This window comes from Meriones unguiculatus, chromosome 10, assembly GCF_030254825.1.
Source record: "Meriones unguiculatus strain TT.TT164.6M chromosome 10, Bangor_MerUng_6.1, whole genome shotgun sequence".
Taxonomy (NCBI): domain Eukaryota; kingdom Metazoa; phylum Chordata; class Mammalia; order Rodentia; family Muridae; genus Meriones; species Meriones unguiculatus.
The window spans coordinates 18204733-18231092 of record NC_083358.1 but is presented as its reverse complement, the minus strand read 5'-3'; the positions used below and the strand labels follow the sequence as shown (position 1 = coordinate 18231092).

At 44.5% G+C, this 26360-nt stretch overlaps 1 protein-coding gene and 1 long non-coding RNA gene across 4 annotated transcripts; one reads left to right on the top strand and one right to left on the bottom strand.

The window, feature by feature from the left end:
* Positions 1-1680: 1680 nt before the first annotated feature.
* Atxn1l (ataxin 1 like) lies at positions 1681-13117 on the bottom strand. 2 transcript variants are annotated; one of them, XM_021658081.2, is made up of 4 exons: positions 12998-13117; positions 10412-10473; positions 6721-8940; positions 1681-3162 (listed from the first exon to the last, which is right to left on the bottom strand). In XM_021658081.2, the coding sequence occupies exon 3, from the start codon at positions 8822-8824 to the stop codon at positions 6761-6763; it is 2064 nt and encodes a 687-aa protein (XP_021513756.1). In that variant the 5' UTR covers positions 8825-8940; positions 10412-10473; positions 12998-13117; the 3' UTR covers positions 1681-3162; positions 6721-6760. The 2 variants fall into 2 exon arrangements, with proteins under 2 accessions (XP_021513756.1, XP_021513755.1); XM_021658080.2 differs by having other exon boundaries at positions 1681-8940.
* Positions 13110-24703, top strand: LOC132656812 (uncharacterized). Of its 2 annotated transcripts, XR_009594554.1 has the most exons (5): positions 13110-13286; positions 16539-16666; positions 18861-19015; positions 20986-21084; positions 21754-24703. It is a non-coding gene; the product is annotated as an uncharacterized LOC132656812 (long non-coding RNA). The 2 variants fall into 2 exon arrangements; XR_009594555.1 differs by lacking the exon at positions 18861-19015.
* The last annotated feature ends 1657 nt before the right edge of the window (positions 24704-26360 follow it).

Genomic DNA, 26360 nt, shown 5'->3' with positions numbered 1-26360 from the left:
CCTTGGCTCTTTTGTCTCATTTCTGTCTCATCCAATGATGTGTGGTAGGAGAGAGCTTGACTGGGACTTTTAGGTAATGAACTTTAATGGCTTTTTGTTTTCTGAAGCAGAGTGCTCTTCAACTTGGATTATCCAAGCAAACAACTAGTGATTGATAGGTCATCAAGTCATCCATGATAAAGGCTGGAACAGAACAACTCACTCTTGCAGTGTGGCTGCCAAGATCTGGAGAGGACAAGAGCCACTCACTTCTGTGTCTGTGCTGGTGTAGGGATAAACACAGACCTTTCCGTAGCTGTCTCAAAGCTTATGCAAAGTTTGGATATTTACAGATCCTGGGGTCTAGAAGGATACACCCTAGTTAATTTGTTGCCAGGAACGTGGATCTCTTCCAATGTAACAGGGCTATACAGACTCCTCTCCCACTTCTGTAGGTCTAAGACTTTTTTTTCAAAAAGGTCAAATAACTCCCAGTTAAGTCCTAACTGGCCAGCTGAAAAAACAAAAACCTCTTTAAGAATCACATTGACACTCAGGAGGTGGAGGCAGGCAGATCTCTGTGAGTTTGAGGCCAGCCTGGTCTACAAAACAAGTTCAGGACAGCCAAGGCTACACAGAAAAACCCTGTCTGAAAAACCTAAAAACAACAAAAAATTACATTGAAGTTTGGTGGTGCACACCTTTGATCCCAGCACTTGGGAGGCAGAGGCAGGTAAATCTTGTGTCAGTTCAAGGCCAACCTGGTCAACAAGTCCCAGGGCAGTAGTCGGCTACACAGAAACCCTGTCTCAATGGAAAAAAAAAAAATTATATTGAAAAAAGAGTAAGTACTTACTTGATCCAAATGCTTTTCAAGAGTTCCATACTGAAGTCCTGTTTGAAATATTCCAAGTGACTGGATGTCCTGTGTCTCAAGGAACATCTTGTATACTTTAGATGGATTATCTCATCTCTACAATATTCTGAATTAGTACAAACTCAAGAATTAGATGTGGATTTTGAAACCCCAGCTCACTGGATGTTTGCCTAACATGCTAGAGCCTCCAGCCTTGATCCCCACCATTGCAAAAACCATAGAACAAGCCAGATGTGGTGATGCCCATCTTTTATCCCAGCATTTGGGAGGCAGAGACAGGTAGGTCTCTGAGAGTCTGAGGATAGCCCGGTCTACATAAGTGAATTTCAGGACAGCCAGCATTAGGTAGAGAGACCCTCTCTCAAAAACCCGCTGTCCCATTACTGTGTAACTTGCGTTACTCAATTCCTGTCACAAAATGGTGGTAATACTATTGACAGACGACTGATAAAGCACTTATGGTGGTTGTAGTACATGGTAAATAAATGTGCTTGAGTGTCTCACCACTTACAGCGGTGAGCTTTCTAAGCTGGAAGCAGTGGCTATGACTGGGGATGGCCTCAGCAATGTGTGGCAGTACGCCAGAGTAAAGGACCGCGTGGAAAGGCCAGCAATTAGGACATCTATGGGTTCTAATGATTGACCACCTTAGTCCACAGGTTTCCCGGACTCTGAAATCCACACCAGCGGGAGCAGACCATGGTTCAGGCAGCTCCCATGTTTACCAATGTTTACCAATGCCCGGCACTGTCTTTGCTCCAGAGTGCTGCCACCACCCACCCAATGGCCACCCATCAAATAGATAGGAAAAAGGCGCAAACACCAAAAGGAAAAGCTAGTAGTTTATATAGATTGATATATAGATATATAGATATTGATATATATTGTGTTTACATAGTCCACAAGTTAAATGCAGGTATCCATAAGAAGAGCATTAACAATAAAAATACAATCTGTGTGTAGCCAAGTACAGAGACTTAAAATGGTAAAACAGCAAAAAGGATCTCACAAAAGTACAAATATACAGTACAAATTGATTTATTTAAAACAGTTACAAAAAAGCACAACAAAATAGAGATTATCCTTAGAATTATTAATGCTTTGTTAAAGATCAGGTAGGATTAGAGGGTAAGAAATGGTACTGGGTGGGAGGAGCACCTGACTAGTTCTAAGGCTTTAGATACAATGCGGTTGATTACATATTAATTCAGCCATTACATACTGGGGATAATGGTTGGGGGATCAGTAATTTATCTACAGGAACTCCTACACAAACCAGATCCTTCCAGACCTCCCCAGTGTCATCCTTTCCTACTTAGGACCCTAAAGCCACCTGGATGACAAAATTCCCCTCCATTCTCCACCCCGTTACCTATCCATATACTCTCCCCTCCCCTAAGGTGCTGTGCAAGCTGAGAGCAGTCTGCTCTCTGCAGCTGGAACATATACTGTTTTGGCTACAGGGATCCTGTGTGACTAGGAAAATAGGAAGTGTGTAGAGGACAGCCGTATTTTAATACTTCAAGTTAGCCGTGAGTACAGTCAGTCTCTTCCCCAATCCAACTCAGTGAGTGCACTATGAAGCAAGTGAGGGGTCCACCCTGCCTTCAGCAATACCAGCAGCTCACCAACCCTCACCGTTTACAACTACATGGAAAGCCCCTGGCAGGGGTGGGGTGGGCAGAAAACCACTGTTACCAGTTCTCTCTCTGAAGTACCGAAGACCCCCTAACAGAAAGACAGACTAAACGTTTGCAAGTCTGACATTAGGTAAAGGCACATGGGCTACCGCCAACACACAGCAGGCGGGAACCCAGTCTGGGGCCATCTTTACTGCCAGGCATTTGCAGTGGAATGGCTTTGGGATCACACAGACTGTTGAATTTGCAATCTACTAGGGAAAGATCTAGGCTTAACAGAACTAACAAAGAAACCTTTAGTGTGAAAAGTGCATTTATTACTATTATTCCTGCTGAGGAGGCTCAGCAGGGCAAGCCACACCACCTCTCCCTCTGCCCCAGGAACTGTGCATAGTCTGCAGGTAAGGAGAGAATGCAGCCAACTCTAGCATCAAGGGCCAGTGTCATCCTGGGCCCAGACCTTGGTCCAAAGGTGGATCCTAGAGTTGAAAAACAAAACAAAACAAACCTGACAGCTGCAAAGACCCAGATGCTTATTTTATTATTGCATAATGTGGGAGACCTTTCCTGCCCAGGGAAGCTAGAAAGTGAAGGCTTTCAAGCAAGGGCTAACAACATCCATCCACAGTATTCCGCTCTTCAACCGTAGTGTACAAGTTTTCTGATCTAGAAAGTACAAAAAGGTTCAGTGTAGTTTAGTAAACTTAGTCCTAGAAGGTCAACACATCTCTAAAACATGGCCTTTGTCTTGCTCGCTTCTAAGACTGTGGCCTAATCTCCCATGGGCAGTTCAATTAACCTGGTTATCTTTCCCAATGTCCATCTTCAGCTCATGCCACTGTAACCACTCAACTCTTCACTATGCCTACTCAATGGAGGTTTAAATTATGCTACCATCCTGTTCTTCTCTTAAAATGCCTACCATACCCACTGGTAAAAATAAAATTAAACCCAACCAGGGGAGCCATTTCAGCCAAACTTCAAACACTCAGCCCCAGAATCTGGGGCTAGATGAATGCCACTGGGATGCTGGTTCCAGCCCTAATGTGGTTCCTCTTGCTCTGAAACAGGATAGGTACAAAGTACCATCAAAAAGAGAGAAAAATCTCTGATAGGACCTGCTTGTTTATCTCTCAAAGGCAAGCAAATTTTTGAGAGCACTGAAGCCACATCCTTCCAGGTCTACCAGCCCATCAACAGCATTCAGACCTTCCTATTTAACATGACTGTGCCATGCAGCAACACTGGCAGAACACAGGTAAGAATAAACAGGGTGCCTGATTTAATCTACATGGCCAAAGACATGAAGGACAGGAGCTATAATGGGCAACAGGCAGGATAGCAAGCAGACAACAGCAGTGGCAAAGCAGCAAAGAGCAAAGTCGCAAAGTCCATGGTATTAGGACCAAATGGGACCATACAAGTATAGGGGTCAATCCTGGCTCTTCTCGGTATACGCTCTCAGCTCTGAGGGCCCAAGCCCCTTCCCCACTTCCTGCCTTGATAAGCATGATCTAAATCTTAGGTTACTAATCATCCTTTACCAAGTTCCCACTCTTCTAAATTGGCATAGGTATTTCTGTTCAGTTTCAGATAGCAGTTCTTTCTCTAAGTTCTGGGAGAACGGAACAAGCTGGTCTTTGTCAAAACTGCCCAGTCCCCAAAAGCAGACAGCTGACTGCTGAAATGCTCACTCTAAAATTCACTGGTGTCTCTTACATACTCAGAGTAAGCACTACTAAAGCTCTGACAAGCACGAGAGCGCAGAGCTTCTTTTCTGGGGGCACACACTTCTGAAAAGGTAGCTCTCAGCAAACTCCAAGTCACATATACATGGAACCACATCAAGGGAGTTGCTGTTGTTAATTTACCAGACAGGGCTAGAAACAAACCACAGAAGAAAGGTCAGTGCCCAGTTTCCCTTTCCAGGGTGAAGAGAGCATTGCCAGGCTGGAAAACTACATATAGCCCAAGTGCAAAGTGATCTGACTTCAACATTACATGTCTGCCCCGTGAGTTAGAAGCTCAGTGGTATACCGGGTAGACACTTCTTGGGCATCTACCATGTTACTAAATTCCTGTGATGAACCTTCTGAGGAGGGGTACTTGTCAGAAACCCATGCATGCAATAATCCCTAGGAAGGAGTTGCTCATGAAACTGTCGAAGAGGCAAGGCCTTCTCCCAAGGCTCTCATCTGAGAGAATTCCTCAAGACTCAAGCCCACAGGCCCCTACTGTAGGAAACAAGCCAGAGAAGCAGCAATCAGAGAATGGGGGCAAGAGTAGGAACAGGACATGATCTCCAATGCAGCACAAGGTTGGTGTTTGACTCTGACCTAGACCAGACTGAAGTACTTGCGGTCAAATTAAGCAGCTTCCTTTGAATGCCGCCCTAAGAGCTCACTGATCAGGGATCTGCTCTCAAGGTATGACACAATGTAGAGCTTGTAGCAAACTAGTCAGTTTCTGTCACTCTGTTCCCAAAGAGAACAACCCTTAGCACCTGAACACTAAGAATGATTCCATTCTCAGAACTTTCCCTCCCCCCAGGAGGTAGGTAAGATTATTTATCCCCATTTGGCAGCTGGGGAGGAAGTGAAAGAAAGATCACAAGACTTGCCTTAAGTTTTGCTCATACCTCAGAAGTGTGGGACTCCTGATGACAGGCCAGGCCTTGGCTGGTCCAAGTCTGTCTATGAAGGGAACACTTCAATCATACCCTAGAAGTCTAACTAGAGAGCTGGGTGAAAAATACCCTGAGTTGCCTTCAAGAGTCTAAAAACCACCTCCCCTTTAAACCTCCTCCCAAATGCTCAAACTACCTGAAGGTTGATGGGGAGAGCCTAAATCCTAATACCCAATGAATCCTACAGTCCAAGATGACACTTGGACTGACAAGTTGTAGGGAAAATGTGGGCATAAGACAGATGGCAGCAAATACAACTGAGATAGAAAATACTTTCTGTAGAGGAATCCACCACCATACAAGGAAAGATCTGTTAAGATGTTAAAAGGACTGTCCTAGACTTTCAGAGCTGATGGTGGAAGGGACAGCTTAGAGAGGCTGAAACACTAAGAGAAGCAGTGGATTTGAGATGGGAAATGCCCAGCAAAGGGCATGGTTTCTTTCTTGTTTCTTCCCTATATTGCTGCCAGTGGACGAGGACATGATTTAGTTTCTAAATATAAAAATTATAGCTCACAGGGAAACCAGAGACCCTTATACACCAAAAACTAGAGGTCTTAGTGGACGAAGGCAGTGCAGCCACATGTGAGGCCCAGGTCAAAACACCATGCAGAGGTCAGGGCAGCAGAAGGGGGCAGCGCAGGCACTTAGGCACAACATAGACAGACAATGGAGGAGTGGAGGTGCCGAGGGGAAAGGTCCTCCAGGTCTTTCCAAAGTTACTACTAGAGACTCAGTAAAATGTCAAAGCAGGCCTGACACGTTAAGTGGGAGTTTAGGTTAGCCGCCTTTCAAAAGCCTTGCCTCAAGTCCATCATCTAGCAGTCTTTTCCCTTAAGCCCCCTGACTGGGTTTCTGGCAGCGCAGTCCTTCATTCTCAACCCTGAAGGGGCTTCTCTCTCTTTTGGCCCCTAAACTGCTAGAAAGCCTTAAAGAGATGGCGAGGTGAGATGGGAACAGGCAGAAGCAAAGGATCAAGCAGAGTTCTGTAGATCATGGTGCTCCCCAAACCCAACCCCAGCCATAAACTTCTGTAACAAAATCACCCTTTAAAGTGCACGTCTTTCACAAGAAGAGTTCTGGGTGGGAACCCTCTTATTTTCAACCAATGGGCCTCCTACCCTCCCACCAAAGGGGTGGGGAGAAAAGGAAAAAAGAAAGAAAACAGTTTTACTGCTACTATAAGCTGTGGATCATCATTTTTGGCTCTCTCTTTGCTCCCTCCCTCTGCCACCTGCTCCCAAAGCCTGTACTTTCCCTTGCAGGAGCCAGGGATGAGTAGGAAAAAACAGGGAGGCCCTGATTTTGGAATGTTTCTTATCCTATGTGCACTCCCACCGTCTCTTGCTCCAAGCCTGCTCTTCCTCATTTCAGCACCCTCTAGGGCTGTCCTGAAAGGATGCCACAGGGTAATGAGCAACAGATCCTGCTTCGGGAGGCTGTCTTTATGCCTCCTATTTCCTCTGAATCTCACTGCCAAGAGAGCCATTCTCTGCTTGGCATGTGCAAATCCTCTGACTGCTCACGGTGAGGCTCACCTCTGGGGATGAAGCCCCAGTCCTGGGCTGGGAAGGAGGTTCATTTTCCTGCATTGGAACGCCCTTCGATGGACAGCTTTACCTCCTGTGGAATGAAGGAGGGACGGAGCAGAGCAGCCCGGGCCTCCTCCCCTTGCATGCTGTATCTTTGGAAGCTTGGGGCTGGCCAGCAGGCCTGAGCACCAGGCTCAGGCTGGGAGGGCTCTCCCACCCGGGATCCCTCTCCTGAAGGCTGGTTCTTCCCCTCGCTGTCACATAGGTCTCTGGGCCCCAAGACCGTCCTCTCAGGCCTTTCTCGGGGCATACCCAGCTGGCCTGGGGGAGCACAGCCGGCCTGAGAAACTGAGTTACTGTTCAAGCTCTGTAAACTGATAGAGATGCAGACATCTCCAACCTGTAGCCGATGGCAGGGCAGGGAGAAGAGTTGTGCAGTCCGCCCAGGGCTGCAGGAGGACCAACCCTGGCCATATACAAAAAAGGGGTGCTCGGGGGGCACCTCAATGCTCACTTTGCTCTGCTGTTCACCAACCACGAAATGCAGCATAACAAATCCAGGCCATTGGCTCTCCTGAATGTCCACGACTGTGCTAGAGTCAATCTTCAGCCCCCCACTCACTTCGGCACTGCGCACAAAATCCTGGGTTTGGAGGTCCTCTACCCGCTTCAGCTCCCCTGTAGCCAGCTGAATAATGGCGCCTTTCATGAAATGGGAGGGCAAGTGGGAGGAGGTAACAGGAGGTGGCGTTGGCTCCTTGTCTGGGAAGGTGGCTCTGGCCTGCATGTCCAGACTTGATGCCACCAGGATCTCCGAGCCCACAGGCAGCAGGCTAGGGTCAGTTCCAGTGGGCACCAGGTTGCCATTGGCTACAACCACTGCTTTGGGTAAAGGTCTGTGTTTTACTGGTTCCTGATGGGACTGAGGGTACAACACACGGGCCTGATTTTTTTCCACCAGTTCTGTAGGATTCCTGGCTGACCCTCGTCCCTCACCCTGATGGTCGAGGGTATGATGGGATAGGTTAAGAGGGCTAGATTCATCTTTCCTCTGAGCTGCCACCACACGATAGTCCTGAGAAGCTAAAGCGCCAACTACACGCTGGACCTCAAGGTCGGTGTCTGGGGTCCCTCTGCGTGCTGGCGCCGCCACCTCCACTCTCGGAGTCTGAGAACCTGAAAACAACTGTCCATCCACCACGCATTCTACCACCGGCACCAGTCCTTGGCTTTCACCCTTGCTGCTGGTGGAGTCAAGGGCTTCACTTTCTCGTCTTACACTTCGCTCTCGCTGTCTCTGTCCATTGGCAGCAGCTGCTTCCAGAGCAGGCTGGCCCTCCTGAGGGGTAAGAACGGGGCTGGCACCTGCTGTTGGAGTTTCATGCAAGGTATATCCAGCAGGTAGCCTAGACATTTGATAATAAATGGGCATCCGGCCTGGAGCAAGATCCAGTGGTTGAGTGTTCGGGTGATGTGGCACCTGGCCGGGTGGGGAGGTGGCAGCAGAGGACTTGTTGAATGACGGGGCTGGGGATGCAGCCTGCGGGGGAGGAGTAGCTTCTTCTGCTAGGAGTGAGGCATATGGCACAAAGTGTGGAAGGTGAGTGGTAGCAAGGCTGGCAGAAGGAGAAAGGAGAGGACTGGGTAGGAAATTAGGTGGCACAGCATAAGGAAGGCTATAAGGAGAGCCAATAAACTGCAGTGAGGTGGATGGGAGCTGAGCATAGTGGACTGGGGGATAGTGGATTCCTGGATGTTGAATCAGTGAAGACGCTACATTAAATGTGGTGGGTAAGGGACTCATGTTCACAACAGATGGGAGGCCAGTTGGTGAGAAGGTGGCAGGTGGCACAGCCACCTTATACAGCATGCCATACTGATCTACTGTCAGACCAGTGATGGCCTCAGTTCCATCACCCCCGAGGCTGACTCTGGCTCCCGTCTGGCTCTGACCAGTGACCACAACCCCTCGGGACCATTCAGGGGCATCACTGGAGGGTGTGTGGTTTGTGGAGCAGCTGGTGGTTCTCCCCATATCCTCGCTGGTCACAGGGAGGTCTCGTTTCTTTGGTGGAAGGCATTCCTGACTCCTCTCATGAACAGGTTTCATATTGCTGTGTGGTGTTGCTGGGGCCTGGATGGGGCTTGCCTGCTCCTTCGGGCATCAGAAGGGACTTCTCTGTGGCTCCCTGCACACCTCTCTGCTGCTGGCTGGGGTGCCCACATCTGCCAGGGAATAAACCAGAGGCAAAGAAAGTGACCTAGGAAATCAAGTCAAACAAAATATCAAGAATTTCACCCAAAAAGAAAGAAGGAAGGAGATTGGTGAAAAAAGAGGGAATGAAGAAACAGCAGAAATGGAGGCTGTCTCTTCACCTGTTAACCTAAGACAAGAAAAAAAATAGTCAAAAAATCCACAAAGAGCTACAAGGATGAACATTCAAGATACATAAATGACCTAAAGGCTCCATAATCTCTCACTATCAACTTCTGGGTTAGTCATGCTTTTCATGAGGCCCTTAACTCTTCTCAGGCTCCTCCCTTGAGTGAGGCTTTGAACACACATCTTTCCTGCTGGCTCTTTCCTCCATTTCTCCTTTTGCTATCACAGTCTAATGTGCCATCTTCTTTCCCTAAATGTATGACCTCATTCTTGCGTCCTTTCTCCAGCTTAATTTGGGTTATGATCTCACCTGCTCCCATTGCTTCTAACACCAAGACTGGCTAAAGTCATGTTACTGAGTACTGAGGTTTGCTTGTCTCTTTGTTATTATGAAAACTTGTTCCAGAAATGTATAATGAAATGTGTGTTTGTTTTTTTTTAATTGTTGTTGTTCTAAGAAACTTAGAAATTCCAATTCCAATCCAATTGGAATTCCAAATTCCAATTCGGATCCCATGAGAAAAGTGATTATATTAGCTTGCTCTATAGCTTGTTTCTCCTCCACCCGACCAACCAAACAACTGTGACCTCACACAGACTTCCTGTTCTCTGGTCTAAAAGACTTTTCTTCTTACAGATCACCTTCAATTTGCCTTCTTTTTTCCTCTTTGTTTCTTCTGCCCACGGCTCCTCATCCATTGTAGGTCTGCTCTAAGTATTAAATCATAACATTCTGGCTTCGTTTCTCCATACACATATGTTTGTTTACTATTTTAGGACTATATGATTCAGAAGAAAGCTTTCTCTCCCCTTTATCACTGTCAATTTCTGTAATCACTTTTTTTCTTCTTTTTCTGAGACAGGGTTTCTCTGTGTAGCTCTGGCTGTCCTGAAACTCGTTCTGTACATCAGGCTGGCCTCAAACTCATAGAGGTCCTCTTGCCTCTGCCTCCCGAGTACTGGGATTAAAAGTGTACGACCGTCTTCTGTAATCACTTTATCCACTATCAAAAAGCTTCCTTTTAAGGCCACTGTGATGGCACATGAATAAAATCCCAGCACTTGGGAAATGGAGGCAAGAGTTCAGAAGTTTCAGGCCACCCTTAGCCACATAATGAATTAAAGGTCAGTGTGAGCTAAATGAGAACCTTTTAAAAAAGCAAACAAAGAAAAAGAAAGTATCTTTTTTGTATGAACATTTCAATGTATGTGAACTTTGACAATAATTTTTCGAATCAGGCTAAATTCCATTTTTCTACTATCACGTGACAGGTGTTTTTTTCTACAACAAGGACTCCAAAGTGCTTCTATTACCTGAGCTTCTGGTGGTGCTTCTGAGCTGCTGTGGTAAGTGTCCTCCCCTCTGGCTTGGGAGCCTAGAAGACATAAGGAGGAGGTAAGCAGGAGTCAGACCTCTCTCACCTTCCTCAGGGTCATCATGGAAGGCAATTCCAAAGCCACCATAAATAAACAGAAAGAAAGATAGATAGAGCCACCATAGATAGATAGATAGATAAATAGATAGACAGACAGACAGACAGATAGATAGAATCATTAAAGTTCATGAGTTCTTGCTTCATTCTCAACCCAAGAGGTAGTAATGCAGTTACCTAGAATGCCCAGGAAATCGAAGGGGAAAAAAAAAAGAAAAATCTGAGGCTAGTGAAATGGCTCAGCAGGCAAATGTACTTGCTGCCAAACCCAATGACCTGAGTCCCATTCCTGAGACCCAAGCTGCTGAGAAAAACTCCTGAAAGCTGGCCTCTGGCCTCCACACACAATTAAAAACAAAACAATAAACAAAAAGGGGGAAAAATCTCTTATGCTTTAATTTTTGTGAAATATTCCTGGAAAGAAATTTCTATATATCAAATTTCTTTTTTTATTGTTTGTTTTTCAAGACAGGGTTTCTCTGTATAGCCCCTGGCAGTCTTGGAACTCACTCTGTAGATCAGGTTGGCCTTAAACTCACTTCGCCTTTGAGCGCTGGATTAAAGACTTTAGCCACCACTGCCTGGCTTCCATGTATCAAATTTCTTTATCATTCTCTTCTTTATTCCCAATGATTATACTCACTTCCAATCCAAATTTAAATTCACAATTAAAATAGGAGACTTAATACTGTTTGCATGTGAACAATGAGAAGCAGGAGTTTCACCTTTATTAAGGACCTATGAATACACAAATGTAGAGATTATTTAAATAAGAAAAGTGGCACTAGAGGAAAAGGAACAATTATTTATGTTTCTGGGGCAGAAAAAGAGGTCAAGAGGGAGTTACTCAGAGTGAAAGCCATATTAACAGATTTGCTAAGTAAAATTAAAAAGGCAAGTGTGGGTGCACAATTCACAAGTACCTGTGCATGCACATGTGTAAAACTTTCTAAAGTGACAACTTCACACTAAGTACTGAAAGAGAGGTGAAAGAAAATGAAAACACCACTTTGATTCTATGGAGCTGACAATGGGAACTAAACTATTACTAAGCTAGCAATAAATGAATCTACATTTGCCATAAACATCAATAATTTAAAAAACATGGGTTTTCAAGGTTCCGGAGGCAGTTCAGTTGGTAAAGTGCCTGCCTAGCAAGCATCAAGTCCTAGGTTTGATTCCCGGCACCACACAGATTGGACACTACGGCGGACACTGGCAATCCTACCACTTCTTTTGAAGTAGAAAGAAGAGAATCGTAAATTCAAGGTAATCATCAACTACATTCAACTATATAGCAAGTCAAAAGTCAGCCTGGGCTCCATGAGACCCTGTCTCAAAGGAAAACAACAAAACATACACAAAAAAACGGAGCCAACAAAGTCTCTTAGCAACTGAGCACCGAGTTAGCAGTATTGACTAGTACTGAGAAACTGCTGCCTGTTCTGTCAAAGTCACACAGAATATTGCAAGCTCGAGCCAAGTGAAAGCAACATTGACCCAAGACTGGCATGGTTCAAGAGTACACAAAAGATGGAAATGTGCAAAAATAAATTTCTAATGCTATAAACAAATCACAAAGTGGATACCAGTCATGCATTCATTCTTCACCAAAAGTTTAATTGAAAGCACTCAGCTTTCTTTCATTTTCTTAATCCCCCAAACGGTGCGTGCCCTCTGTAGCCAAGACAACTAAGAAAACCTGTCTTTGGGTCACTGAGGAGTTAGCAAACACAAGATAATGAAAGGACGGAAAGAGGCAAAAAGTCTGACCCCACCCCCCACCCCGCAAAGAAGACAGTCAAGACAGCGCACCAGGTTCCGACAAGGCAAAACATTTCAGAATCTGAAACCTGGGTGTGGGTGTACGGAGCAGCTTCGGAGAATTTCTCATGGGAAATGACACAACTTGTGAACCCAGCTGAGCTAAGGGGCAAGAGAACCACTCCAGAGACCTGCCAACAGAGCCGAGAACGCAGCTCCTCTTCACTGAGAGAGACCCGAATTCACTGATGGGGAAAAGGTGCGCCCCACAAAAAGGGAGCCGCCTCGTAGAGACACCAGGGGTAATGGCTTTGGATGATCTCTCAATCCTTGTTCCGAAAGGGGTAAGGCCCGAACTGGGCTACGTTTAGGGAGTAGGGGGTCGGACGTCGGGCTGGGACCAGGCCCGGCTGGCGACGCTTCCTTGTTTGGGGGGCCCTTCCCGCCCTGAAAACTCGGACATCCTGGCCCGAAGGGACAACACCGTTGGGATATCAGGGCCTGAAGCCGCCTTCCGGGCCAGGCGGGAAAGCAGCATCTAGAGGGCTAGGCACGGCCTCTTTTGCTCTCTCTGCCCGCTGTATGGGGGGCGCTTGGCCCGCAGGGGCAACGGGCTTCTAGGGGGCCCTTCCACCGGAGCTCCGAACCCAGGCCTGCTTGGCCTCAGACCAGCCCAGCGGCCACCACTCCAGGCCCCACTCACCGGCCCATCTCACGGAGCTCCCAGGACTCCTCCCGCTCGTCCCGGAGCCGCCGCCGCCGCGGCCGCCGCCATCCCCGGCCCCGGAGCCGCCCCACACCCAGCGGCCCCCCCCAGCCGGGCGCACGGAGATGGCGTCGAGCGCATCCCGCCCCCGACGCACAGAGATGACGTCACGCTCCCGCCGGGGAGCGCCGCCTATCTTTGAGAGGAGGAAATTGGCCGCCTGCCCACCTTGTCCCACGCCCCCTTTGGTGGGAAAATGGAACACCTATCCCTCTGCATGGGTCTAGTGAGTAGGAGGTTTCCTTACGCTCCCAGGCTTGGATTCCCTAGAGAAGTTTTCACAAGCCATCACTAGAAATCCAGACAGTGGAGATCCCTGGGGGGCTCTGAGAAGACCCAGAATTTACTAGACTGGAAGGTGGAAGGGTCATTCTAGGGTCAGGGTGAGACCTTTTCAAGGGTCAAGAGCCTTACAAAGTTAGAAATAACCCGAGGCAGCCAAAAATGTGAACTCTGTGCAGGACCTAGAGAAAGATGATGGAAATTGTGTGGGGAATGAGAGGAAAGGATTTGGTTTAGTACAGCAGAGAGCAGTTTGGTTTAGTGAACAGAGGGTTTGGCTCCTGGTTTGAAATACTGTCACCTATTAATGCCAGTTCACACTAACTCTAGTAAGTACTTGGATGAAAAAGTGATTTGGCTTAAGTGAAAATAAAAATGAATGGCTGATTGGGTTGCTGATTGGAGGGGGCAGGTTGTGTTTGTTTGCTTTTTGAGACATGGTTTCTCTGTGTAGCCTTGACTGTCCTGGAACTCACTCTGTAAACCAGGCTGGCCTCGAACTCACAAAGATCTACCTGCCTCTGCCTCCCAAATGCTGGGATTAAAGGCACGTGCCACCACCACCTGGTTCTGTTTTTTGCTATAGGGTCTTCAACTACCCCAAACTGGTTTTGAGCTATGTATCTTAGCTTGAACTCTTAATCCTCCTGCCTCTGGCTCCCAAGTGATTGTAAATCGGGTGTATTTGTTACTTTTCTATTGCTATGATGAAAAACCATGATCAAGGCATCTTACAGAAGAAGAATTTGAGTTTACTGAGAGAGTTAGGAATCCATTGTGGTGGGAAAGTATGGCAGCAAGCAGCAGCCATAGCGGGTGGAACAGAAGCGGAGGGCTCACTCAAAAGCACAAAGCGGAGAGAGTGAACTGGGAATCGCCTGTGGCTTTGAACTGTGGACCAGGATTTGAATGTCTGAGCCACTGTGGGAGTTTCTCTTTCAAACCACCACAGCAGGCATGCACTGTCACATTTGGCTAATACTTGACCTTGCCTTCAAGCTACAACTATATTGAAAAAGTGGTTAGGCGTGTTTTATAAAAACAAACTGAAGAGAAGAGGAGCTGGGGGGTGGGTGCATTGTAAGGAAAAACTTAAAGGGTTTTTTTTTTCCTCCCTTTTTAGTGGCTGTTCAATAAATAGCTATGGTGTTTGTTGTCTTTAAAGTACTAGTTGGGGATGTAGCTTAGTAGCACCCATGAAGGCATGGGTTCACCCACTAGAACAGAATACAATGGGACAAGGTGGTGCGTGCCTATAATCCTAGCACTCTGGTGATAGAGGTAAAGAGGATCAAGACTTCAAGGTCATCCAGCTGGCACTACAGAAGGCCCTGTCACCAAAACGATCAACCACCACAACAAAACCACACACATGCATTCAACACACACACAAAGCACGAGCTGAGGGAGCTAGTGTCTGGTCCCTAGGTACGGCTGTATGACTTTTTTTTTTAAGTACTTTAAGTTCACTACTAAACTCATGGGAGGAAGATGTAGAGAGAATTTTCAAAAAGGCTAAACATGGTTGCCTATAATCCCAGCAGTTGAGAGGCTGAGGCAAGAGGATTGCTGCAAGTTCAGGCCAGGTTGGGCTTCAGTGAGACCTTGTCTCAAAACAAAACAAAAAGCTTCCCAAACATTTTGTGCAGTAGAAAAAAATGGCAAGGATATACAGTATATTGTGTATACAATACTAAAAGACACGTCTTATTTATATTTGTACAGAGAAACAGTAGGGTACATCACTAGTATTCCTGGAGAGGAAAGTAGAACTGGACTGGTGGTCAAGAAGAAAAGTGCCGTATGTTACTCTTAGAATTGCTGCGAGAATATGATCTTAGAAAAATAGACCTGGTGGCACCTGCCTGTCATCCTAGCACTCGAGAGGCGGAAGCAGAAGTAGCAGGAGCTCATCCTTAGCTATCCAGTCAGCTTGGAGCCAGGCTGGATCCAGCTGGGATTACATAAGAGAGAACCTCCCCACACCGCCATTAAAAACAAACAAACAGAAACCCCAATACCTAACTACGTGCATGTATGTGGGAGGGGGGGCTAGGTGGCTATTGGGAACCCAAGTCCAGTCTTCTGCAAGAGTAGCAGTTTTCGATTGCTGACCCTTCTCTCCAGCCCCTCCTTGCCAATTATTTTGTCCTTTTTTCCTGGGTTTTCAGCTTTAAGAACAAAACAAAACTCTTGAGGCTGGGCGAGGTGGCACACACCTGTAATCCCAACACTTGGGGAGGCAGAGGCAGGTGGATCTCTGTGAGTTTAGCCTGGTCTACAAAGGGAGTCCAGGACAGCCAAGGCTACATAGACAAACATTGTCTTGAAAAAAAAAAATCCCAAACCTCTTATCTTTTAGCTATCTTTCATTTTTGCCCTCTGTGTTTTATATTGTTGCTGAGGGTTTTTTAAAGTTATTTGGGTCACATGACATGGGGACTGGAAAGTTGAACTTCAATTGGTTTTGCCCCCTTCCCGTTCTCTGAACGTATTTACTGAATTCCTTTGTTGTGTGAAGTTGAAATTCTTGTGATGGGAGAGCTTGAACTCTGTGATAGAAGTAAACAAGAGAAAACCTTGCTATGCTGGTTCTTCCTCTCCCTAAGACAGCAGGAATTTGAAATCCACCCTGTTACCTCGTTCCTCTCTGATCACTGTACTCCTGCAGCACAGGCAGAGGGAGCTCAAAAAACTTCCCCAAATGTATGTGATGTTAGGGATTGAACCAGAGAGAACACTGTCAACTTGAGAAAACATCCACATCATAGCAAGAGGAGGAAGTGGCTTAAATGACTCTTTCTACACTGTCACATCTCCCTTTTTGAATGGCTCAGGACGTAAAGTGTCATTTTAGGAAAGGAACGCTATCTTCAGACACCAGCAACAGAAACAACTAATCCCAAACACACTCTGAGCTAGTTAGTGAGCATTTGCCCCAGCATTAGATTGTTGTTTTGCTTTTTTCCGAAAGCTTTTGTATGTAAAATGTTATTAATATGGATATAAATGCAAAATTAGTATGGCAGCACAGGGAAATATAACAACACAGGGAAACTATGATTTATTTAATTAGCCTTAAACACAATACTGAGCAATTATTACTCCACACTAAACCACCAAGCTAGTCCAGCTTCCTTCTAGCCCAAATCCCCATCATACTTAGATTTTTTTTTTTTCCCTTGCCTGGTTTCAGTTCTCTTCTCCTGATGCTTCCTAGACCTCACCTCCTATTTCCTGCCTCAGCTATGGGCCATTAGCTTTTTACTGACAGGTGCTGCTTCCATACAGGCACAACAGCTTCCCTCCGTACTCACTGTCCAGGTAAGTACACATTGCACATATGCAATATACAAGTTGTTTTACCTACTTCTCTATGTATCATCATTTCCTTATGTTCTTTTATGTCACGTGACCTCTCCAGATTGCAGAGGAGATTTCCCTTTCCGGTTCATTAAGAGTTTATTTGGGGGTGGGTTATAATTTTTCACTATGATTAACCTGTTCTTATGGGAAAGGGCTCTCTTTTGTCTGTTTCCTCAGATATTTGCCTGAGACTCTGGGCATTTGTGTCCAAAACAACCTGCAGCACTCTCAAAGGTTGCAGTAAAACACTGATGAAGCCATGGATGTTGGCCCACTCCTGCAACTCTAGTACTTGAGAGGCTGAGGCAGAAGGATTACCACTAGTTTAAGGCCAACTTGGACTATATATGAGTTTGAGTTTAGACCAGGCAGCATGACAAGATCCTATCTCCAAAAACAAAAACACAAAACCCAAAGAATCTCACCGATAATTAGAATACACTGAAGGAAACGTAGCCTCAAAATAATTAGTACCAAGCCAAGTATGGTGACACATACCTTTAGTCCCAGCACTCAGGAGGCAGAGGCAGGTTGGATCTCTGAGTTTGTGGCCAGCCTGGTCTACATAGCAAGTTCCAGGACAGCCAGGACTACACAAGGAAACCCTGCCTCAAAAAATCAAAATAACAACTATTATATTTATTATTTAATATATTATTGTTTTAACAAAATATCAATTGTTTGATTTTTGCCAATAAAGACTCGGGAGCCAGGTGCTGGGGTGAAAGCTTGCTAGCTCAGAGGAAGAGAAAGCACATAGTTGACCTTCCTCCTCAGCTGACATCTGAAAAAGAATGCCCCCTTCTTCTACACCATCTCAAACAAGACTCCTCAAAGTGAATGTCCCTCCCTCCTACTTCATATGTGTCTCTATTCATCTTCTTAACTTTCTCTTCCTTTCTATGGTTTTTTTCTTAATAATCCTATGTTCACTTCTTGTCAAGTGGTTGCTTGCTCTGCCTCTTGACCTATGGTTGACTTTATTTTAATCTGTTTACAATATTCAAATATTAAGCTCTTGGTTTAAGGTGTGTGCTGAGGATGAGCCACACCACAACTAGAAACAGGCTTTTCCAGGAAGTAACAAAAATCTCAGGGTTCATAGTGTGATCACATATCCTGCAACAATATATAGCGATGTGTTTATTATTATTATTTTTACAGGCTGGGTGTGGTGGCACACGCCTTTAATCCCAGCACTCAGGAGGCAGAAGCAGGAGGATCTCTATAAGTATGAGGCCAGCCTAATCTATATAATGAATTCCAGGACAGCCAGGAATACAGAAATTCTGTCTCAGAAAAACAAAAACTAACCAGACAAAAAGTATTAAAATGGTGTGTGTGTGTGTGTGTGTGTGTGTGTGTGAGAGAGAGAGAGAGAGAGAGGTGAATGTGAAGGTCAGAGGATAACTTGCAGTTGGTTCTATCCTACCGTGTGGATCCCAGGGACCAAATTTAACATGCTCGGCCACGCACAAAATCTTGATTTGAATTAAAAGACTGAAAAATCTAAACAGGCCACAGAGAAGCAAATACATTCGGGCCATTGTTGAGCCACCAAGAATTCCTTACATGGAATTCTTTGAAACGAATGGAGTGGATGTGGGAAAATCCGAGTCTCCGAATACACTTTCTACTTGCTGTAGGAGGCTTGCTCAGCAAGGTGCTTTGTGACCTGCAATGCCTTGGAGTATAAGCATGTCCAACTCTTCTTTCTTTTGGTTTTTGTATGGTCTGTATGTTTGTTTGTTTTTGAGATAAGGTTTCCCTGTGTCGCCCTGGCTGTCCTGGACTCACTCTGTAGACCAGGCTGGCCCGGAACCCACAGGCATCTACCTCCCTCTGCCTCCTGAGTGCTGGGCTTAAAGGAGTGGACCAGTACCTCTCTGCTCCAGCTCTGCTTTCAAAGCTCATTGCTCTTAGGTTGATTTACAACAAGTTATCAATTGCCTGAGCCTTCTGGGGAAAACAAGAAAAGAAAGGTTAAGCAAATATTCCCTGCAACCCTGCTAGCTGTCTCTTTGGCACTGTAAAATCCCCACAGTGATATAATCTTCTAAGCCTCCACTTAGACATTTTGGAATGTAAAGGAATGTTTCTGGCCTTCAGGAATGTGCTAGTTGCTTACTAAGGTGATCTACTTGTTCCAAAGGTTTCCACAAACTGTTCTGTGTCCTGACTGGGTCAATGTCAACACTCTGGTTCTAATAGTCCACTCCAGTCTTCCAAGATACTGCTTTTGGAGAAAACCTCATAAAGAGAACTCCTGATCTCCCTGTGGTATTTCTTACAACATGGGGATCACAGGTAATCTCTAATTATTACACACACAAAGTTTAACTTCAAGTTTCCAGAGGTTTAAAATATAACATGACCACATTCCTGGGCTCCTTTCCACTGAAATGGAACATTATCTGGTCAGTGTTGTCAGAGTTACAGTAGCAAATTTTTCTGGAATGGCTTCTTAGCTATTTTTAGAGAAAAGTTATTGCTTCTGCCAGGTGAGAGCTTATGTGGCGTTTCACTCAGGAGCAAGGACAGCAAGGTGCCTTTTCCCCCATGTGACTTGTTTTCTGTTATCTTCACTATTTCTCATTCCAGTGCTCCACACAAATCATTATCATCTCTATTCACAGAAAAACTTGACGTCTTTGATTATGAAGATGGTTCAGGAAGCTGGGCATGGTGGCACATGCCTGTAATCTCAGCACTCAGGGAGGCAGAGGCAGGTGGAGCTCTGTGAGTTTGAGGCTAACCTGGTCTACAAAGTGAGTCCAGGACAGCCAAGGCTACACAGAGAAACCCTGTCTCAAAAAAAAAATGGTTCAGGTGAAATAAATATTACACTTAATTGCATTCCCCTGGATAGTGCAGCAGGACAGTAATCCCTGCTACTCAGGATCACAAGTTTAAAACCAACATGGGCATCTTAAGAAGACCCTGTATCAACAACAATTACAAAAAAAAATGTCTGGAGGTATGTATGGTTCAGGGAGCCCTAGATCCAACTATCAATACCGCAAGCAAAGAGAAACACAGGGAGTTCTCTGCACAGTAAAATGGTCCTCCCATTATTTGCTGGTAGGGAGACAGCTTTAAACTTTACTGCTGATTTAAATTATTAGTATTATTTATATTTTATATGTATGTCTTTTGCCTGCATGTATATATGTGTATTATGTGTGTGCAGGACCCAAGAAAGCTAGAAGAGGGTGTTGGAACCTCTGGTGTTGGAGTTTTGGTTGGTAGTGAGGCAACCATGGGTGCTAGAGACTGAACCTGGGTCCTGTGCCAGAACAATAAGTACTTAATTGCTGAACCTCTGAACCCTCTCTCCAGCCCTGGTTTTAGTTTTTTTATTTTTTTTATTACATTAATTCTTTCTGTTTTCTTTTTTTTTTTTTCTTTTTTTTTGGTTTTTCAAGACAGGGTTTCTCTGTGTAGCCTTTGCTGTCCTGGACTTTCTTCATAGACCAGGGTGGCCTCGAACTCACAGAGATCTGCCTCCCTCTGCCTCCCTGAGTGCTGGGATTACAGGCATGCACCACCGCACATTAATTGCACATTAATTTTTTTACATGACATAAATTACATAATATTTTATACGTATGGCTGTGTTGCTTGAGTGCATGTCTGTGCACTGCATGCATGCGTGTCGGAAAGGCAAAAGGAGGGCATCGGATCCCCTGGGACGGTAAGTACAGAAGGCCGTGAGCCACCACGTGAATGCTGAGAACAGAACCTGGGTCCTCTGGAAGAACAGCCAGCACTCTTAACAAGCACTGATCCATGGATCCAGATTCTTTCATTACATTTTATTTACTTATTCTGTGTGTACGTGCTGGGTGGGGCTGGCTGCATCCCAGGGAGCATAGGTGGAAGTCAGAGGTAGGATCTCCAACAATTTCTGAAATTACTCTAAACACACTTCTGCCAGTTTCCCCCTGTATAATAGTGAAAATCAGCATTCTTTGCATTGATGGTTATGAGGTCAAAATTTTTCAAACTGTGAAAAATGTGGAAGATGTTCTCCGTCCTGCAGTACCTATGATTTCATTCTTTATACAGAAAGAAACATGCAGATAGATCCTATTAGCATGTGTGGTGGTTGGAATGAAAGTGGCCCCATAGGCTCATAGGGAGTGGCACAATTAGGGTGTGGCCTTGTTGGAGTAGGTGTGGTTTTGTTGGTGTAAGTGTGTCATTAGGTGTGGACTTTAAGGTTTCAAATGCTCAAGCCAGGCTCAGTGTCTCTCTCTCTCTTCCTACTGCCTCAGGACCCAGATGTAGAACTCTCAGCTCCTTCTCCACCACATGTTCTGTCTGTGTGATGCCATGCTTCCAGTCATGAAAATGATGGACTAAACCTCTGAACTGTAAGCTAACCCTAATTATTATTATTATTATTATTATTATTATTATTATTATTATTGTTTTTCAGGACAGGGTTTCTCTGTGTAATAGCCCTGGATGTCCTGGACTAGATTTTTAGACTGGGCTGGCCTTGAACTCGCAAAGGTCCTCTTGCCTCTGCCTCCTGGGTGCTAGGATGCAACCACCCCAGCCCTTACTCAACCTTAATGAAACATTTTCTTTTATAAGAGTAGCTGTGATCATGGTGTCTCTTCACAGCAAAAGAAAACCTAACTAAGACAGTATGCAAATTCGCTTTCACCTTTAATGAATGGTGACATTACATGTATTCAAAAATTATTTTAAGATAAATTTCTTTGTTTTTGATCAGTAAATGCTTGATTTATGTATCTGTTTTGTATACCTCTATAGATAGTATGGCATAAAAAATTTCACAGATGAAAAGGTGTGAATGGAGAAATTTAGTCAGACTCAGAAGTATTTATTTTTGCTAACATGAACAATAAAGACGACATGGATAGTTCATGCAATACTTGTAAATTTTGTTACTATAGCCCTTGGGCACAAAACCAGGGCTTCATGTATGATGAAGATGAGTGGTCTGCTACTGGACAGCACACCCAGAAGTAATATTTGCACATTTTTTAACTTTCATATTTGTCTATTTTCAGGTGTATGTATGTCTTAGTGTTGTATTGCTGTGAAGAGACACCATGGCCACAGCAACTCCTATGGAAGAAAGCATTTGATTGGGATGTGCTTAAAGTTTGAGAGGCTTAGTCCACGGAGGGGAGCCCGGTTTTACACAGGCAAGCATGGTGCTAGAGAAGTTGTTGAGAATCCTGCGTCTGGAAGCTGGCAGACAGCAGGAAGGAAGAGACTCTGGGTTTGCGATGGGATTTTTGAAACTTCAAAGCCCAGCCTCAGTGACACACTTTCTCGAGCAAGACCAGACCTCTTAATCCTTTCAAATAGTACCACTCTCCATGATCCTATGGGGGCCATTTTCATTCAAACCACCACATTCCTCTCCCTGACCCCATGGACTAGTAGCTATGTAATAATGCAGAATTTGTTTAGTCCAACTTCAAAAATCCCCCATAGTGTATCACAATCTCAATACTGTTTTAAAGATAAAAGTCTCTTGTGAAACTCAAGGCAATCTCTTAACTGTAACTCTTGTAAAATCAAAATTCAAAGAGCAGATCACATACTTCCAACATGCATTGGCACAGAATATGCATTGTCTTTCCAAAAGGGAGGAAGGGTTGCATCATGAGGAAACAGTGCACCAATGCAGGGCCAAGAACTAGCTGGATAAACTCCAAAATACATCTCCACATCTTATGTCAAAGCACTCCTCAGATCTCCAGCCCCTTTCAGCTTTGCTGACTGTAACACACTTCTCTTTCTGAGGCTGGTTCTGCTCCCTGCCAGCAGCCCCTTTCAGCAGGTGTTCCATGGCTCTGATGCCATCCAGTTTTTTTAGGATATCAGAATCACAGGAAGCATTTGAGCTCAACCTTTGTGGGGAGGCTTCAATTCAGTCTTTAAGATGTGATCAAGGAATGTGCATTTGCAGGAAGTTCCTAGGTATATAGAGGTTGTGATCTGGAAATAAAAAGTTGGAGACCACGTGCACAAATAGGCCATGTTATGAGTATATGGTTTATGTGTAAGTGCAGATTTTGTTTTTATATAACATTGTTTATCTAGTGTGTAACATGCTTTTTTTTTTCCTTTTATTCAACAAACTCCCTCCGTTTACTTATTTTTCTATATGTGCTTCCTGCTGCAATTTGAGTAGTACCAAAAAGCATGGAAGGAGGTTGCCCATCATCTGGCCACTAGGGAGGGTGAAGGCATTTGCATTCTCATAGAGCACCTTACCTTGTGAAGGCTATGAAGATCCTGGAGTTGTGCTGTGAACTGCTGCTGGCTCAGTGTAGCTTGAGTGAGGCTAGCATTTAGGATGGTGAATCAGGTGGATGATGAGTTCAAGGTCAACGGAGGCTACATGGCCTGACTCTGTCTCAAGAACAAAACAAAACATTCCTAAATAAACAACAACCAAACCTTCACCAAAATAAAAAAATAAAAACTAACCTGAAAACAGGAGGTGACTAAGCTGGTAAGGTTTCTGTTGCAAGAGGATTTGAGTTCTGAACCTCAGTGCCACAATAAAATCCATGAGCTGCTGATAGCATCTATAACACCAGCAATGGGGAGGCAGGGAGACCAGGGGAGACCAGAGCTCATTAACCAGCCAGCCTAAACAAATAGATTGCATGCTGCAGCACAAGTATAGCATCAGAGAACAGCTTGTGGGAGTCTGATGGTTTCTTCCACTGTGGATTTTAGGGACTGAATTTAAGTTATAAAGCTTTGTCTTTTGCCTGCTGAGACATCTTGCTGGTCATTTATCTGAATTTGTGGCTGGGGGATTTTTTCTTGATAGATTCTTAGGCACGTGAACAGGAAAGATATCTTTCTGAATCAAGTTTCAAAGTTCTGAGAGCAGGACCCAAAGGCTTCCCTTTCCTGAGCATAGACGTCACCAGTAAACAGAGACATGCTTGGCGTAGTCACAAGTAGCATGGGCCGCTTGAATCAGTTGTCCACCAGTCAGGCAGAAAATGTTGAAGTGTGTTCCTTGTACACTGGCATTTTGAGAGAGATCTTGATCACATTTTTTTCCCACAGCACCCTTCAGGGAGTAATTGACCTGTAGACTGGTTGACCACAGAACCTGGTTCTCCTTAAGGTGCCAGGACACTCACATGACAACTGTCTCTAACAAATTCCATACACTTCCCAATAGATAAGATGTCTCTAAGTACTTTTGGTTTTGAAAAAGTTGTGCAAGTAGGGTAAAAAAAAATTGTGAATCAGTAAATAAACTGAGCACATGGGAACATTTTCCCAGCAACTCTAACATGTACTTTGTCTCTTGCAAGCTGGTGTAGAAAGTCTCTTCTAGGGTAAAACTGTCAGATTACGCTTGGGAGGCAGAGGCAGGCAGATCTTTGAGTTTGAGACCATCCTGGTCTATAAAGCTAGTTCTAAGGCTGCAAGGGTCACACAGAGAAATTCTGTCTCAAAAAAAAAAAAAATCAAAAAAGAAAGAAAAAAGGATATAATGTGATATAGGTTCTTTCAGCATATATAAAATATGTATGCATACATGAATACACATGTATATGTGTATGAAAACACACAAATGTATACACAATAGGCTTACATAGGGGTTTATGTTCCACTATTATATTTTTAATAGAATTCTTGCTGGGCAGTGGTGGTCATGCCTTTGTCTCTCAAGTGCTCAATTTAAAGGCAGACATCACCACAGCCAGTTTCCATGATCTCTCTGAAGAAAGGAAAGGAAACGTGAAATCTTGAGTTTTATAATTTTGTGTTCCTCTTACATAAGTGGATTCTAACTTGGCTGAATCTAGATCTGGACTAATCTGGGAAGCTGCTGGACTGCAGACAGAGGTGTTTAGCTGGAAATAGTAAACTCGACCAGTTTGAACCTGTGGCCTGATGACTGGGGAGGGTGTGGCTCCTGTTATTTGTTTCGAATAGAATTTGGAGAAATCCTTTCCTCTCTTAAAAGGGAAACCGAATTATCTTTTGTGAGTCTTTAACTGAAAAAAAGTACTTTTTAATGATGGGAGGAAATAAATGAGCTTTAAAATCAAATGAAACCGGGCTTCTCTTGGGGATTATAAGTATCAACTTTGTAAACCTTATGATATGAGACAATGAGAGATTTTAAGTTTTGAGTTTATCAGGTACTTAAAAGCAAAACATTTGTTGTTGCTGTCTTTTGGAAGCTAAAAGAACATCCTTCAACGAGATAACAGGAAAGTGAGTTTTGCTTTCTAGGGTTCCTCATCTAAACCAAATATCACTTAACATATGATTTTTCTCTCACTCTTTCTTGGAGAGATAAATCAGCCAGTGTGCAAAAGGCAGCCAAGAATATGGCCAACTGTGTAGACCAAAGAGAAAGGAACCTCTTGGGTAACACCATTTTCAGAGGCCTATACTTCTCTAATGTACCCAGTCTAAGAAAAGCTGAGGATGCTCAGAACATTAATTTTATGCATACCAAACAATGTGTAGAAATAAAATTTCCATAAAAAGCAGAGAGACTTGGATTAAGTGCTGGATTAGAGACTCAAAATCAGAACTCTAGAAAAATCTAAAGCCAAGAAAAATGAGATTTCCTTTCCAAGAAAGCCTGCATTTCCCTTGATGTAACTGACCTATAATTGGAAGGTATAAATGAAATTTAGTGATTTCAACTTCTGAACATAAGTCGCCATGACCACACATACGTAACTCAGGGCTAACATTCACTCAGATTACAGAGGTATGACTATGTGTTCTTTTGTATGTGTTTTTTTTTTCCTTTGGTTTGTTTTTATTTTTGAGACAGGGTTTCTCAGAACTCTCTACATAGAACAGGCTGGTCTCAAACTCACAGACATCCTCCCACTTCTGCCCATCAAGTGCTGGATTGAAGGCCTGTGCCACTGGGCCAGGCTTTCACAGTATAAATATACGATCACTGCTCTCGTTCAGAGTCATAGACATTCCCATTGTTATGGGAGTCCATCTTGATTTGTTCACACTATGTCGTATTAGTTAGTAAGTATGTAATAGCATTATGATATAATTCAAATAGTTATCACAGAGCCTGACAAGGTGGTACACACCTGTAATCCCAGCACTCAGGGAGGCAGAGGCAGGTGGATTTCTGAGGGTCTACAAAGTAAATCCAGGACAGCCAAGGCTACACAGAGAAACCCTGTCTAAAAAAACAAAAAAAAAACTTATCACAAAGTCAAAATTATTAATTCAAAATATTCCTTTCTTTTCCAGACAGAGATTCTCTGTATGTAGCCTTGGCTGGCCTGAAACTCGCTCTGTAGACCAGACTGGCCTCAGACTCAGAAATCCACCTGCTTCTGCCTCCCTGAGTGCTGGGATTAAAGGCATCTGCTAGCACTGCTGTCCAGGCTTCAAAATATTTCTCATCTTAGTCCCTTTTGGGGTCTAGCCATGTAGCTTGGGCTGGTCTTGAACTCATTGCCCTCTTCCCCTAGCCCTCTGAGTACTGAAATTGTGGACATGTACTACCATTTCCAGTTCAGAAATATTGCTTCTTATATTTCCTTTCCTCTTATTGTACTTGGTTTAACATGCCGTAACTCTAAGACGAGGCCATCCATGACACGTGTAACAAGCAGCGTCCCTCCTTAGTGCTAAA